At 43.8% G+C, this 13,592-nt stretch overlaps 1 protein-coding gene across 3 annotated transcripts in view; it reads left to right on the top strand.

Moving 5' to 3' along the window:
- The window catches only part of LOC141110994 (myosin-binding protein C, fast-type-like), a 264,542-nt gene that overhangs the window by 211,652 nt on the left and 39,298 nt on the right, over positions 1 to 13,592 (top strand). For all 3 annotated transcript variants that reach the window (XM_073602875.1, XM_073602876.1, XM_073602878.1), the window contains one exon: positions 2,202 to 2,369. In XM_073602875.1, the coding sequence (XP_073458976.1) occupies positions 2,202 to 2,369 (168 nt within the window). The remainder of the gene's footprint in view (positions 1 to 2,201; positions 2,370 to 13,592) is intronic.

The following is a 13,592-nucleotide window of genomic DNA, read 5'->3' as shown; positions in this document are numbered from 1 at the left end:
GTCACCTACAAACAAGCAAGATTTCTGGCTCTCACAGACCTGTATCTTCTTCTTTAAGAGGCTCCTCTGTCCTCCACTCATTACCTGTATTAATGGCACCTGTTTCAACTTGTTATCAGTATAAAAGACACCTGTCCACAACCTCAAACAGTCACACTCCAAACTCCACTATGGTGAAGACCAAAGAGCTGTCGAAGGACACCAGAAACAAAATTGTAGACTTGCACCAAGCTGGGAAGACTGAATCTGCAATAGGCAAGCAGCTTGGTGTGAAGAAATCAACTGTGGGAGCAATAATTAGAAAATGGAAGACATACAAGCCCACTGATAATCTCCCTCAATCTGGGGCTCCACGCAAGATCTCACCCCGTGGGGTCAAAATGATCACAAGAACGGTGAGCAAAAATCCCAGAACCACACGGGGGGACCTAGTGAATGACCTGCAGAGAGCTGGGACCAACATAACAAAGGCTACCATCAGTAACACACGACACCGCCAGGGACTCAGATCCTGCAGTGCCAGACATTGCCCCCATGCTTAAGCCAGTACATGTCCGGGCCTGTCTAAGGGTTTGCTAGAGAGCAATTGGATGATCCAGAAGAAGATTGGGAGAATGTCATATGGTCAGATGAAACTAAAGTAGAACTGTTTGGTAGAAACACAACATGTCGTGTTTGGAGGAGAGAGAATGCTGAGTTGCAACCAAAGAACACCATACCTACTGTGAAGCATGGGGGTGGCAACATCATGCTTTGGGGCTGTTTCTCTGCAGAGGGAACAGGACAACTGATCCGTGTACATGAAAGAATGAATGGGGCCATGTATCGTGAGATTTTGAGTGCAAACCTCCTCTCATCAGCAAGGGCATTGAAGATGAAACGTGGCTGGGTCTTTCAGCTAGACAAAGATCCCAAACACACCGCCCAGGCAACGAAGGAGTGGCTTCATAAGAAGCATTTCAAGGTCCTGGAGTGGCCTAGCTAGTCTCCAGATCTCAACCCCATAGAAAACCTTTTGAGGGAGTTGACAGTCCATGTTGCCCATCGACAGCCCCAAAACATCACTGCCCTAGAGGAGATCTGCATGGAGGAATGGGCCAACATACCAGCAACAGTGTGTGACAACCTTGTGAAGACTTATAGAAAACGTTTGACCTCTGTCATTGCCAACAAAGGATATATAACAAAGTATTGAGATGAACTTTTGATATTGACCAAATACTTATTTTCCACCAAAATTTGCAAATAAATTCTTTCAAAAATCAGACAATGTGATTGTCTGGATTTGTTTCCACATTTTGTCTCTCATAGTTGAGGTATACCTTTGATGACAATTACAGGCCTCTCTCATCTTTTTAAGTGGGAGAACTTGCACAATTGGTGGCTGACTAAATACTTTTTTGCCCCACTGTATATATGACGATATAGATCTGGTTGTTGGATATTCACTTTGTGCGCTACATAACATGTGCGCCTTTTCCTTCTCCCCTCCCTCCATAGGAAGCCTGGATGAGTAATAGAAACATGTGTTGTATTAATACACGTGTATTGATCTAATATACGCAGGCCTTTATGGGTGTACTTCATTTGCATATCACCTAATGTCAATGTATTGAGGGTCATGTTGACTTTTGGCGGACTTGCGGCGGACTTTCTAATGAACGGACTTAACTACATAAGATCACACAAAAGTCTGACAGATTCGTACGTGATGACGTACACCAGACTAAAATAAGGAAGTTGATGTAGCCAATAGCTGCCCTAGCGTCGGTTTTTTGTCCGTCGGACTGGCATACAGACGAGCGGATTTCTGGGTCCGGCGGAGTTACGACGTAAAGATTTGAAGCAAGTTCTAAAATCTAAAGTCCATCAGATTTGCGACTGGAAAAGTCCGCTAAAGGTCCGGTGGAGCCCACACACGTTCGGATTGTCCGCCGGATTTGGTCCGTCGGCGTCCGTCGGACCAGTCCGGTCGAAAAGTCCGACCGTGTGTACGCGGCATAAGTCCCCAAGGGACTATATTGTTATCTGTATATTTCTGGAAATACCTCTTGTGCCAGAATATTCTTACTTTACGTTCTAGAAGAACATTTTATAAAATTAAGATGCCATAACAGGTTATTTTATGAAAATCTAGCTTTAGTTTTAAATTTTATCTATGTTTTATTTCTTCTATTGTACACCACTTTAATATCTTTTAGCTGATGAATGGGTTCAGACCAACTTGGAGCTGGTAGAAAGATGTGGATACACAGCAAAGGGTCTACCAACAGGAGAAAAACTTTTCTTTCGCGTGCGTGCTGTGAATATTGCCGGTAAAAGTGAACCAGCCATCCTGGGACAGCCAGTTACAATTCGGGAGATTGTGCGTAAGTTGCATTTTTATCATAAACCTAACAGTGAGCCTAACCATTCAAATTCAAGAGTTAGAACACCCTTGTTTGATAATTCAAAAATTAGCAGATAATAGTATCTTATAACTCTCTGTGACTGTAGAGGGAAGATATCTGGAAAGGAGTTCTTAGCTCTGTGCTTCCTTGCCACAAAATCTTGCTAGTTTTCATTTCTGTTAAACGTAGAGTATTATTCTATCACTTTCTAATGCAAAATGATTGGAACATTCATGTGGTGGTCTATGAGAGAGGTCTCACAAGAGTCTAAGGCCCCTTTCACACGATCGGACTGTTCAGGTCCGCCTGTCAGTTTTGACGGCGGACCTGAACGGGCGCTCCATGTTAGTCTATGGATCGTCGGATGTCAGCGGAAACATGTTCGCTGACATCCAACCCCGTCTGATCCGCTAAAAGCAGACGGATGGCCCTATGTCCAGGTCCGTCGCTGGCGGATCGGGTGAGATCTGATGAAAACGGACATGCTGTCCGTTTTCATCCGATCCCTCCATAGGCGGCAGCGGCGCCTGACAAGCCCCTCCCCGCTCAGTGAGCAGAGAGGGACCTGTCATCCGCCGGCTCAGCGGAGATCAACGGACAGATCTCCCGCTAAGCCGGCGGACCAAGACGGGCTCCGTAGAAATGGAATCCACCTCGTGTGAAAGGGGCCGAAGAGATTTAAAAAGCTTCAAAGGATAAGACTCACAACTATCTGCACAAAATATTTTTGCTTTTTTGAAATTTAGTTTTATTTCAATGGCCTTTAATAGAAACCTCTTGGACTATTTGGGTTATACTGTCCTCTACATGAACAATGGACACTGGCAACCAAAAAAAACTGTTATCCAGCACAGGGTTACCAAACCCAATACCAACATACCTCAGTTTTGTAGCAAAGTAGTACTGAGAGCATGAACATAAACACAGAGTGTTGTGTCCTGTGTCCCTCAATAGACTCCAAGAATAGGATTTTATGTTGAATACAAAAATACTATTCTTTATCTCGTCCACTGTAGGACACAGGACTTTTTTTGTCAGGATGCCCAAAAGCAATCTAACCGAAGGGTGGGTAATACAAAAAATAAACGCTCACAGGCCAAAGACACAACAGAAAATTGGGGAGGACTGACTGCAGCTCAAAGAGCCTGAAGGACCTATGCCTGAAGCTGGAATCAGATGAGGCTGAAACGTCCACTTCGTAGAACTTTGAGAACATGAGAAAAGAATACCGGGTGGCATGTGGCAGTCCTTCAACTAGGAAGACAGTGGGGCTGATTTACTAAGAAGAATGCGTTGTGCCAGTTCATACCTTAATTGGTGTGCTGGAAAAGTCATTAACTGAACGTGTGAACCAGCACACTTTGAAGCGCAAAACAATAACAAATATGTAAACTACAACTGGTGCTAGGGTAACTGCGGTTTTCTCATTGATAATAGCACACGCCCAATACATTTGGTCAATTTCATCTCATTGATGTGTCTTGTTAGGCAATTAGTAAGTGTTCTCAGTTAATTAACCCTTTTGATGCTAATCTCATTCCTATTACTTCTAATATATCTTTGAAATGTGTTTTTTAACTATTTTTACTCAAATCTTTCAATACATTACAAAGAACAGCGAAGTATTTCTAAACCCAATAAATTAATATTTTCAGATCTTGATCTTTAAAGGTGACCATACACAGCAATCAGTTAGATCTTAAAAAAATTAGATTCAGTGCAAGAGCCTGTTAATGCGTCTTCCTATTACCTATTTTGCCAAAATATCAAGTTGTACAGAGATTGGCCAATCAGATTGCATAGTGCATGACCATCTTGAGTGCTAAATTTGGAATGTAGATGTGCCATGACCCACTTGTATTTTCCTCACAATATTTCTTGGGCATTATACAAGGCACATGAGAAACCACGTTTTTTCAAGACATGTTAGAGTGATCAGGAAACTTCAAACTACGGCTCTCCAGCTGTTGCGGAACTACACATCCCTTGAGGCATTGTGAAACTCTGACATTCACAGACATGACTAGGCATGATGGGAATTGTAGTTCCTGAACAACTGGAGGGTTGCTGGTTTGAATCCCGCCTGCGACACCATCTGCCTGGAGTGTTCTCCCTGTGCCTGCGTGGGTTTCCTCCAGGTACTCCGGTTTCCTCCCACACTCTAAAAACATGCTGTTAGGTAAATCGGATACTTTCTAAATTGGCCCTAATTTGTATGAATGTGTGTTAGGGACCCACACAAACAGCACCCCATGTTAAAAAAAAATAAGATTCTTAATTTGCAAATAAGGATCATCACTTCCTCAGAGAACAGTGAGTGGGGCATGGTGGTGGGAAGAAATTATCAGCAGTACAAGCAATTTCCTGTAGGGGCATGATGTCATTCCTGTGTGCTGGCCACCGCTTCCGGGAACCAGATATGCACCATGGGTATATACCTCCATGCACACAGCAATTGCGCATCTCACATAAACAGCGGTCACGCATCTAGGTGCATTTGGCGCATCTAGCTGCAGGAACCCAATTTTTAGGGAAATTAATAGTAAAGCAGATGCAGATTTCCAGGACTGGACTAACAAATGTTTCTAGTGAAAGGCAACTGGTGTTTTCTATTAAACAAGGTCTAAATGGGCCATTGACATGCATCACAAAGTTAAACTAAATGAAATCCTTTCTTATTTTTGCTTGGGGATAGAATGCAGAGGGATTAGAAGTTTTTGGGGATGTCTGCACCCCTGATAGGATGAAGACACCTCCCAAATTTTGCCATTTTCTCCTTCAAATTTATTCACTTCCTGTCACATTTCCTAAAACATGTCCTGTCGGGGGTACTTGAGGACTGAGGCTGAGAACCACTGCGCTAAAATGGAAAATTGAATACTTACCTCTCTGTAATTTTTCCTTTCCTGGTGCCTATCCATGGCAGCATACGCACAATCCATGCATATGCTACCATGAAGGCACCAGGAAAGTAGCTTTTAGACAAATCACACATCCACTTTATTTGTTTTGCCATGCCAATCAGCTTAGTTAAGCTGCAGCTGGGAAATCTGTTCCATGAAAATTAACAAAACACATAAAACATAAAAATTTGCTACACATTTTATTGGTCAACATAACAGGACTTGGAAAAGAGCAAGGAAAGCAAAAAACACATGTATGTTAATTTGAGACACTACCAGAATATGGTTCTGGCCTGACCATTTTTCAGAGGAAATTAACAGGAGTTAAAAGGACTGTGCCCACAAATGCACATCTATTAAGGATTTAAACATTAGTCATAACATCTTGAGGAAGATTTTGCAAAATAACGCAGCACAGACAATAAAATCAAAGTGAAGCAACCTACAAATTACACAAATTGACAACATCAAAAGTATTTCAGGGAAAAATAAAAAAAAACTTTTTTGTGTCTAAAACACATCTGTTTTGCAAAGACATAACAAACAAAATACAAAGAGCAAATACATGTGTTACAAACGCTATAAGGACGCCCAAATGTACTCTCTTGCCAGCCCCACACACACAATCTTGCCTCTTTACCGGGCAAGGTAAAGAATGCTATCTGCAAACTTTATATTACATAGGTTTTCATGCTAATGAGGCAATTGAAAACACATGCACAGTACATGAAACACACAAAATGTAAGTTCACCCAATGTAGAGACAGAACTTCAAAGTGGGTACACCTGTTAAGGATGTCCTTAAATTACTAACCCAAACAACACACTCTCTGAGCATGCCCAGAAACATCCAAGTGCTGTTCACACACAAAAAGCTGAAAAAAAAAATTAAAGTCCCTGGGCATGCCCAGACCAACACAAATGCAGCTAGCACAAAATAAGCCACCCCCTGTCCAAAATTAAGCACATCATCCAGCATGCTACAAAATTACAGATGGGACAAACACCCCCCGGTCCAGGGGGGCAAAGAAAGAGCCTAACATGGGCAAAAGTTATACAACAAATACCATTGCAGTCTATGGGAACTGACTTGTTAATTTTGCTAGCCCCCACTTGGCTGGCTTATCTTCTAGTCGTTGGCCTTAAATTGGGGGGGCCCAGGTCCCACCCTTAGGGACATATATCAATGTCACCAATGTGGACAACCCCAAAAACGAAACAAGGAAAACTGCCTTTAAAAATGCTAAATTGCTTAAAAGCTAGTAACTTGGGGGGGGGGGGGGGCTTACTCTGCCTGTAAAGTGGTGCATCTGTAGCATGTATCCAAAATGCTGCTTTAAAGATGTATGGCTTTAGAGAAAACTTACAAATCTACATTGCAGCTGCAAGATTTTAACCCAAAACAAAAAATAGCCTGCCCCCCCCCCCCCCCAATACATACAAGGCCATTTGGGTATGTTAAGGCTTAAAATGAGAATCCCCACGTGAAAAATCCCACCCCAAACTAAAAAAAGATTGTGCCCCTCCCACGCACTAACAAACCCATAGCCAATCACACAGCAAGCCAGCCCATGAAAGGGGGTGGATGCTTGGGGGCAGGAGGAGCTTGGGCACCCCAAAAGTCAACCACCTTGTTCCCATATTCAGGGGGACAAGGGCTTCTTACACACAACCCTAGGCTGGGGCTGCCGACAGGGAGCTTTATGGAATGTGGAAAGCCCCTTTAAACTAGTGGGTACAAGGTGCTTAGTGGTTGGTATTGGGCTGAGCCCAACATACCCCAAAGGCAGCCAGCTATGTTGAGTGCATGTGGCCTTGGATGGTTCAGGAGGGGGTTGGGCTCTTCTCACCCATTTCCTAGCTGGCCCTGTTGTATGCTCAGAAAAAGGAAGTGGTTTGAATTGGTGAAGGCAGCTCACAGCCTTTTGAGAATGGAGTGGAGTGTGGAGTTCCCCTTTAAAAGCAAAAGTTAGCCCATGGAAATCCAAGGGGTTCGAGGGGGGGGACAAGAGCATTGAAGAATGGAGTGTGGATTTCACCTTTAAAAGCAAAGTCTAGCCCAAAGAAATCATATGCATTAGAAGGGGGAGACAAGAGCATTGGAGAATGGAGTGTGGAGTCCTCCTTTAAAAGCAAAAGCTAGCCAAGGAAATCATATGCATTAGAGGGGGGAAGGTTAAATGCCCTTTTAGGAGGGGCTGGAGGAGCGAGAGTCTTTTTTTACATAACTTTAACGAGGTGCATGTCACATGTTGGCAACTTAACATGCTAACATGATCTGTGTGCAAATCACCTTAAAAAAATACATAAAGGTGAACCAGTGTAAAAAAAAAAAAAAAATGTCAAGTTTAGAGGTGCGCCTGTTCAACCCACGCAATTGCATTTGCGTTGCTTGACATTTACTAAGATTTTGGCCCCGCAGTGAACAAATGCATTTGAAAGAGCGCAAGAGCTGCTTGCGAATGCGCAGTGCTTATATTGATGTCACGCAGTTCTAAACGTACTTGCATTCACAGCAGGCTTTCTCTGAAAAAGTTACTTTCTCATTCTATTTTGGGGATATTTGTTACTTGGGCAGTTATTACTAAACTTCCTCACATCACCCCATAATATTGTCACCTCCATCTTCTGTTAAAATTGAATTGAAAATGCCGTGTGCCATGTCCATAGTGGCGCATAGATTGCATTCTCCCGTGCGCCGAGATCGCTATAGTAAATGGGGGATTCGCGCTCTGTTCCCAGCGCACCATTTCATAAATATGAAAATGTGCGTTGCGCCTCACTGTGCACCTCTACTGATGGCGCATAGCTTTCATAAATCAGCCCCAGTTTCATGATAACAAAAAGCACTCAGAGGTCTAGCAGAGTATGTCTTAATAGGAAAAGGTAAAGTCTATGGATGATGGGGTGCCTTAACCACATAGAGATAGTGGAACGAGAAGTCATAGCACCCTTTCGGGGTCTATGCAGGATGGCAAATGGAGAAGCAGTTGCTTCCAGGCAACAGAGGGAACCATCCTTTAAGCAAACTGGAACCTGACAGAGGGATGAAAGAACAATGTCCTGGTTGAAGTGAAAAGCAGAACACAATTTTTACTTTATGCAAACCACAAAAGTTTACAGGATAAAGGCACCATTTCAGATACTTATCTTGCAGAGGTGGCGGCTACAAGGAATACCACCATATGGGTTAGCGTAGAAAAAAAAGGAATGTCCCTAATAGGCTTAAATGCTGGTTTCCAAACCACAGAGAAAATCAGATTTAGACCCCACAGAGTCACAGGGGAACAGACAAGTAAAACATGAAAGACCCTCCTGTACAAGGTCTTTAAAGTGGTAGTAAACTCTGTTCTACCACTTGTACCTACAGGCAAGCCTATAGTAAGGCTTACCTGTAGGTATTATGAATATCTCCCAAACTTGCACAGTTTAGGAGTTTACCAGCACATGCGCTCTGAAGGTCCAGCATACAGTGGATTAATGTAGGGGCTATTGGAGCTGCAGCTCCATCTCCAGGTCCCTACCTTAATATAGGCCCAGCCACCCAAAAAGAACAGGCAACACGCATAAAACAATGGGCCAATAAGGAGAGATCTCCCCGGACTGGCCTTGCATTGCTCATGTATATATAAGTCGGCAGCTTGAAGTGGTATACCGGGATGATGCCTGTATCTGCCAGCATCATCCCTGTGTTGTTTTTTTATAGCAGCTGTTTTCTTCTGTTTTTTTAAAAGCAATCCTAGCGCCTATTTAGCCACCGGATTGTTTTTACAGGCAGAGAGAAGGGTCCTCCCACCGCCCTCCAGTGCCTCTCCGGGCTTTTCCATCCGACGGGGGAGCCTGGGACTGAAGCCAGCGGTTCCTCTGGCTTACCATAGAGCTGATCAGGGACCAGAACTTCCCCGATCATCTTTATAGTATTAGAAACCGGAAGCGATGAGTATTTTGTCACCTCCGATTTCTGCAGAATGTAAACAAATCCTTTTTGGCTTGGAAAAAAGCATCTGCTCAAACCAATCTTGGTTTAATCAGATGCTTTCAGTGTAGAGGAGAGACCTTTTACTGCTTATTGCTATCATAAGGGATGTTTACATTCTTTGTGATAGCAAAAAAATTGACAGAAAAAAAGTTAAAGGGACAGTATAAAAAAAAAAAAAAAAATGTAATAAATAATATATATATTTTTTTAAAGCACCCAGTCCTGCCTATCCTGCCAAAAGCAGACGCATACGTAGGTCACACACGCATATGCACCACACATTTGAGATATCGTCGCAAACGTTATAGTAAGAGAAAAAATTCTAGCCCTAGACCTCATGTGTAACTTTAATCTGGTAACTAGGGATGAGCCGAACACCCCCCTGTTCGGTTCGCACCAGAACATGCGAACAGGAAAAAAGTTCGCTCGAACACGCGAACACTGTTAAAGTCTATGGGACACGAACACGAATAATCAAAAGTGCTAATTTTAAAGGCTTATATGCAAGTTATTGTCATAAAAAGTGTTTGGGGACCTGGGTCCTGCCCCAGGGGACATGGATCAATGCAAAATAAAGTTTTAAAAACGGCCGTTTTTTCAGGAGCAGTGATTTTAATAATGCTTAAAGTCAAACAATAAAAGTGTAATATCCCTTTAAATTTCGTACCTGGGGGGTGTCTATAGTATGCCTGTAAAGGGGCGCATGTTTCCCGTGTTTAGAACAGTCTGACAGCAAAATGACATTTCAAAGGAAAAATTCCATTTAAAACTACCTGCGGCTATTGCATTGCCGACAATACACATAGAAGTTCATTGATAAAAACGGCATGGGAATTCCCCACAGGGAAACCCCGAACCAAAATTTTTTTAAAAAATGACGTGGGAGTCCCCCTAAATTCCATACCAGGCCCTTCAGGTCTGGTATGGATTTTAAGGGGAACCCCGCTCCAAAAAAAAAAAAAAAAACGGCGTGGGGTCCCCCCAAAGATCCATACCAGACCCTTATCCGAGCACGCAACCTGGTAGGCCGCAGGAAAAGAGGGGGGATGAGAGTGCAGCCCCCCCCTTCTGAACCGTACCAGGCCACATGCCCTCAACATTGGGAGGGTGCTTTGGGGTAGCCCCCCAAAACACCTTGTCCCCATGTTGATGAGGACAAGGGCCTCATCCCCACAACCCTGGCCAGTGGTTGTGGGGGTCTGCGGGCGGGGGGCTTATCGGAATCTGGAAGCCCCCTTTAACAAGAAGGGGACCCCCAGATCCCGGCCCCCCCGTGTGAAATGGTAAGGGGGTACTTACCCCTACCATTTCACTAAAAAACTGTCAAAAATGTTAAAAATGACAAGAGACAGTTTTTGACAATTCCTTTATTTTCTTCTGGCTCTTCTGGTTCTTCCTCCGGCATGCTCATCCAGCATCTCCTCCGCGGCGTCTTCTATCTTCTTCTCCTCGGGCCGCTCCGCACCCATGGCATGGGGGGAGGCTCCCGCTCTTCTCTTCATCTTCTTCTTCATCCTCTTCTCTTCTTCCTTCTTCTCTTCTTCATTTTCTTCTCCGGGCCGCACCGCACCCATGCTGGCATGGAGGGAGGCTCCCGCTGTGTGACGGAGTCTCCTCGTCTGACGGTTCTTAAATAATGGGGGGCGGGGCCACCCGGTGACCCCGCCCCCCTCTGACGCACGGTGACTTGACGGGACTTCCCTGTGACGTCACGGGAAATGCCACAGGGAAGTCCCGTCATGTCCCGTGCATCAGAGGGGGCGGGGTCACCAGGTGGCCCCGCCCCCCATTATTTAAGAACCGTCAGATGAGGAGACGCCGTCACACAGCGGGAGCCTCCCTCCATGACATCATGGATGCGGAGCGGCCCGGAGAAGAAAATGAAGAAGAGAAGAAGAGAAGAAGGAAGAAGAGAAGAGGATGAAGAAGAAGATGAAGAGAAGGGAGGGAGCCTCCCTCCATGCCATGGGTGCGGAGCGGCTCGAGGAGAAGAAGATAGAAGACGCCGCGGAGGAGATGCTGGATGAGAACGCCGGAGGAAGAACCAGAAGAGCCAGAAGAACCAGAAGAAGATGAAGGATGACAGAAGAAAGAAGAAGCATTTAAATAAAGAAATTGTCAAAAACTGTCTCGTCATTTTTAACATTTTTGACAGTTTTTTAGTGAAATGGTAGGGGTAAGTACCCCCTTACCATTTCACACAGGAGGGGGGCCGGGATCTGGGGGTTCCCTTGTTAAAGGGGGCTTCCAGATTCCGATAAGCCCCCCGCCCGCAGACCCCCACAACCACCGACCAGGGTTGTGGGGATGAGGCCCTTGTTCTCATCAACATGGGGACAAGGTGTTTTGGGGGGCTACCCCAAAGCACCCTCCCAATGTTGAGGGCATGTGGCCTGGTACAGTTCGGGGGGGGGCGCAATCTCGTCCCCCCCTCTTTTCCTGCGGCCTGCCAGGTTGCGTGCTCGGATAAGGGTCTGGTATGGATTTTTGGGGGGACCCCACGCCGTTTTTTTTTTTTATTTGGCGCGGGGTTCCCCTTAAAATCCATACCAGACCCTTCAGGATTTAGGGGGAACCCCACGTCATTTTTTTTCAAATTTTGGCCGGGGTTCCCCTTAATATCCATACCAGACCTGAAGAGCCTGGTATGGAATTTAGGGGGACTCCCACGTCATTTTTTTTTTTTAATTTTGGTTCGGGGTTTCCCTGTGGGGAATTCCCATGCCGTTTTTATTCTATGTGTATTGTCGGCAATGCAATAGCCGCGGGTAGTTTTAAATTGAATTTTTCCTTCGAAATGTAATTTTGCTGTCAGACTGTTCTAAACACGGGAAACATGCGCCCCTTTACAGGCATACTATAGACACCCCCCAGGTACGAAATTTAAAGGGATATTACACTTTTATTGTTTGACTTTAAGCATTATTAAAATCACTGCTCCTGAAAAAACGGCCATTTTTAAAACTTTTTTTTGCATTGATCCATGTCCCCTGGGGCAGGACCCGGGTCCCCAAACACTTTTTATGACAATAACTTGCATATAAGCCTTTAAAATTAGCACTTTTGATTTCTCCCATAGACTTTTAAAGGGTGTTCTGCGGCATTCAAATTTGTCGCGAACACCCCAAATTGTTCGCTGTTCGGCGAACTTGCGAACAGCCAATGTTCAAATCGAACATGAGTTCCACTCGAACTTGAAGCTCATCCCTACTGGTAACCTGTAAAGGCTTTTAAAGCATTGCCTAAGGAGATTTTTAAGTACCATAGTTTGTTGCTTTTCCACGAGCATGCACAATTATAAAGCATGACATGTTAGGCTTCATTAGGCTCATCATTACTGCTTTAACAAAAAATTGTTTGCATTTTCATTTTATTCATTTATATAAAAAGGCCCACCAAAATTTTCAGCACAAGGCCCTGTAGGGGGCGGTAAAACTGGGAAGTCTAAAAATTCCTGTGTTTCACAGTGTACAAGAACAATTCCATTTGCCTGACTTTCTTTGACTGGAATAGTTTTTCTTTTCAATGCATCTTTATTTGGTTTTATAGAAAAATATACAAACAGAGGCAAAATGGCAAAAAACATTCAATGAACATGAAAAAAATAACAATAAGGCACATAGTACGAAATGTGCAACCCAAGCGTAAGCTGAGCTCAAAGTGTGCAGTCTACAACAAGAGTTGACATTAAACAACACGCAAATACAGTCAGGATTAATTGCGTTATAGTCCTAGAGGAGAAATAAATGACTAATGGGATGTTCCAGCTATAAGAAGGGAGCTGTATCAAAAGTAAGATCTTAGAGTACTATATCAGCCAAGGCTGCCAAAATACAATAATAGTAGAGTATTTTCCAATACTGGATGCAAAAATATTTCATATGTACCATGCAAGTGCATTGTTTGGATCACTTCTCAGTTCTGAGATTTTGGAGTCCTTCCAATGTTGAACTAAAGTGAGATAGGCTGCTAAAAGTATATGTGTCACCAGAGTTCTAAATGTCGGAGGAATCAAATCAACTCCCAAGGAAAGCAATGCCATACCTGGAGATAACGTCAATTTTCAATCCCAAAACTCATGTAATGAGGATTAAAACTGGAGGCCAAAATTTGAAAAGATGTGGACAAGACCATATAATATGTATTAAGGTATCGGGACCCCACATTTTCTCCAACAATTGGGAGACACATCTGAAGAAAATTTGGCTAAGTGATATGGTGTTAAGTACCAATGCATGAATTTTTTTGAGTTAATTCCTATAAATTCAGACTCTTGGTAGAGGTGTTGTACTCAAAGCTCTCTGCTACTAAGTACCAAGG

Source organism: Aquarana catesbeiana, linkage group LG10 (genome assembly GCF_042186555.1).
Source record: "Aquarana catesbeiana isolate 2022-GZ linkage group LG10, ASM4218655v1, whole genome shotgun sequence".
In the NCBI taxonomy this organism is placed as follows: domain Eukaryota; kingdom Metazoa; phylum Chordata; class Amphibia; order Anura; family Ranidae; genus Aquarana; species Aquarana catesbeiana.
The sequence above is the reverse complement of the archived record's forward strand: the minus strand, read 5'-3'. Positions and strand labels throughout refer to the sequence as shown.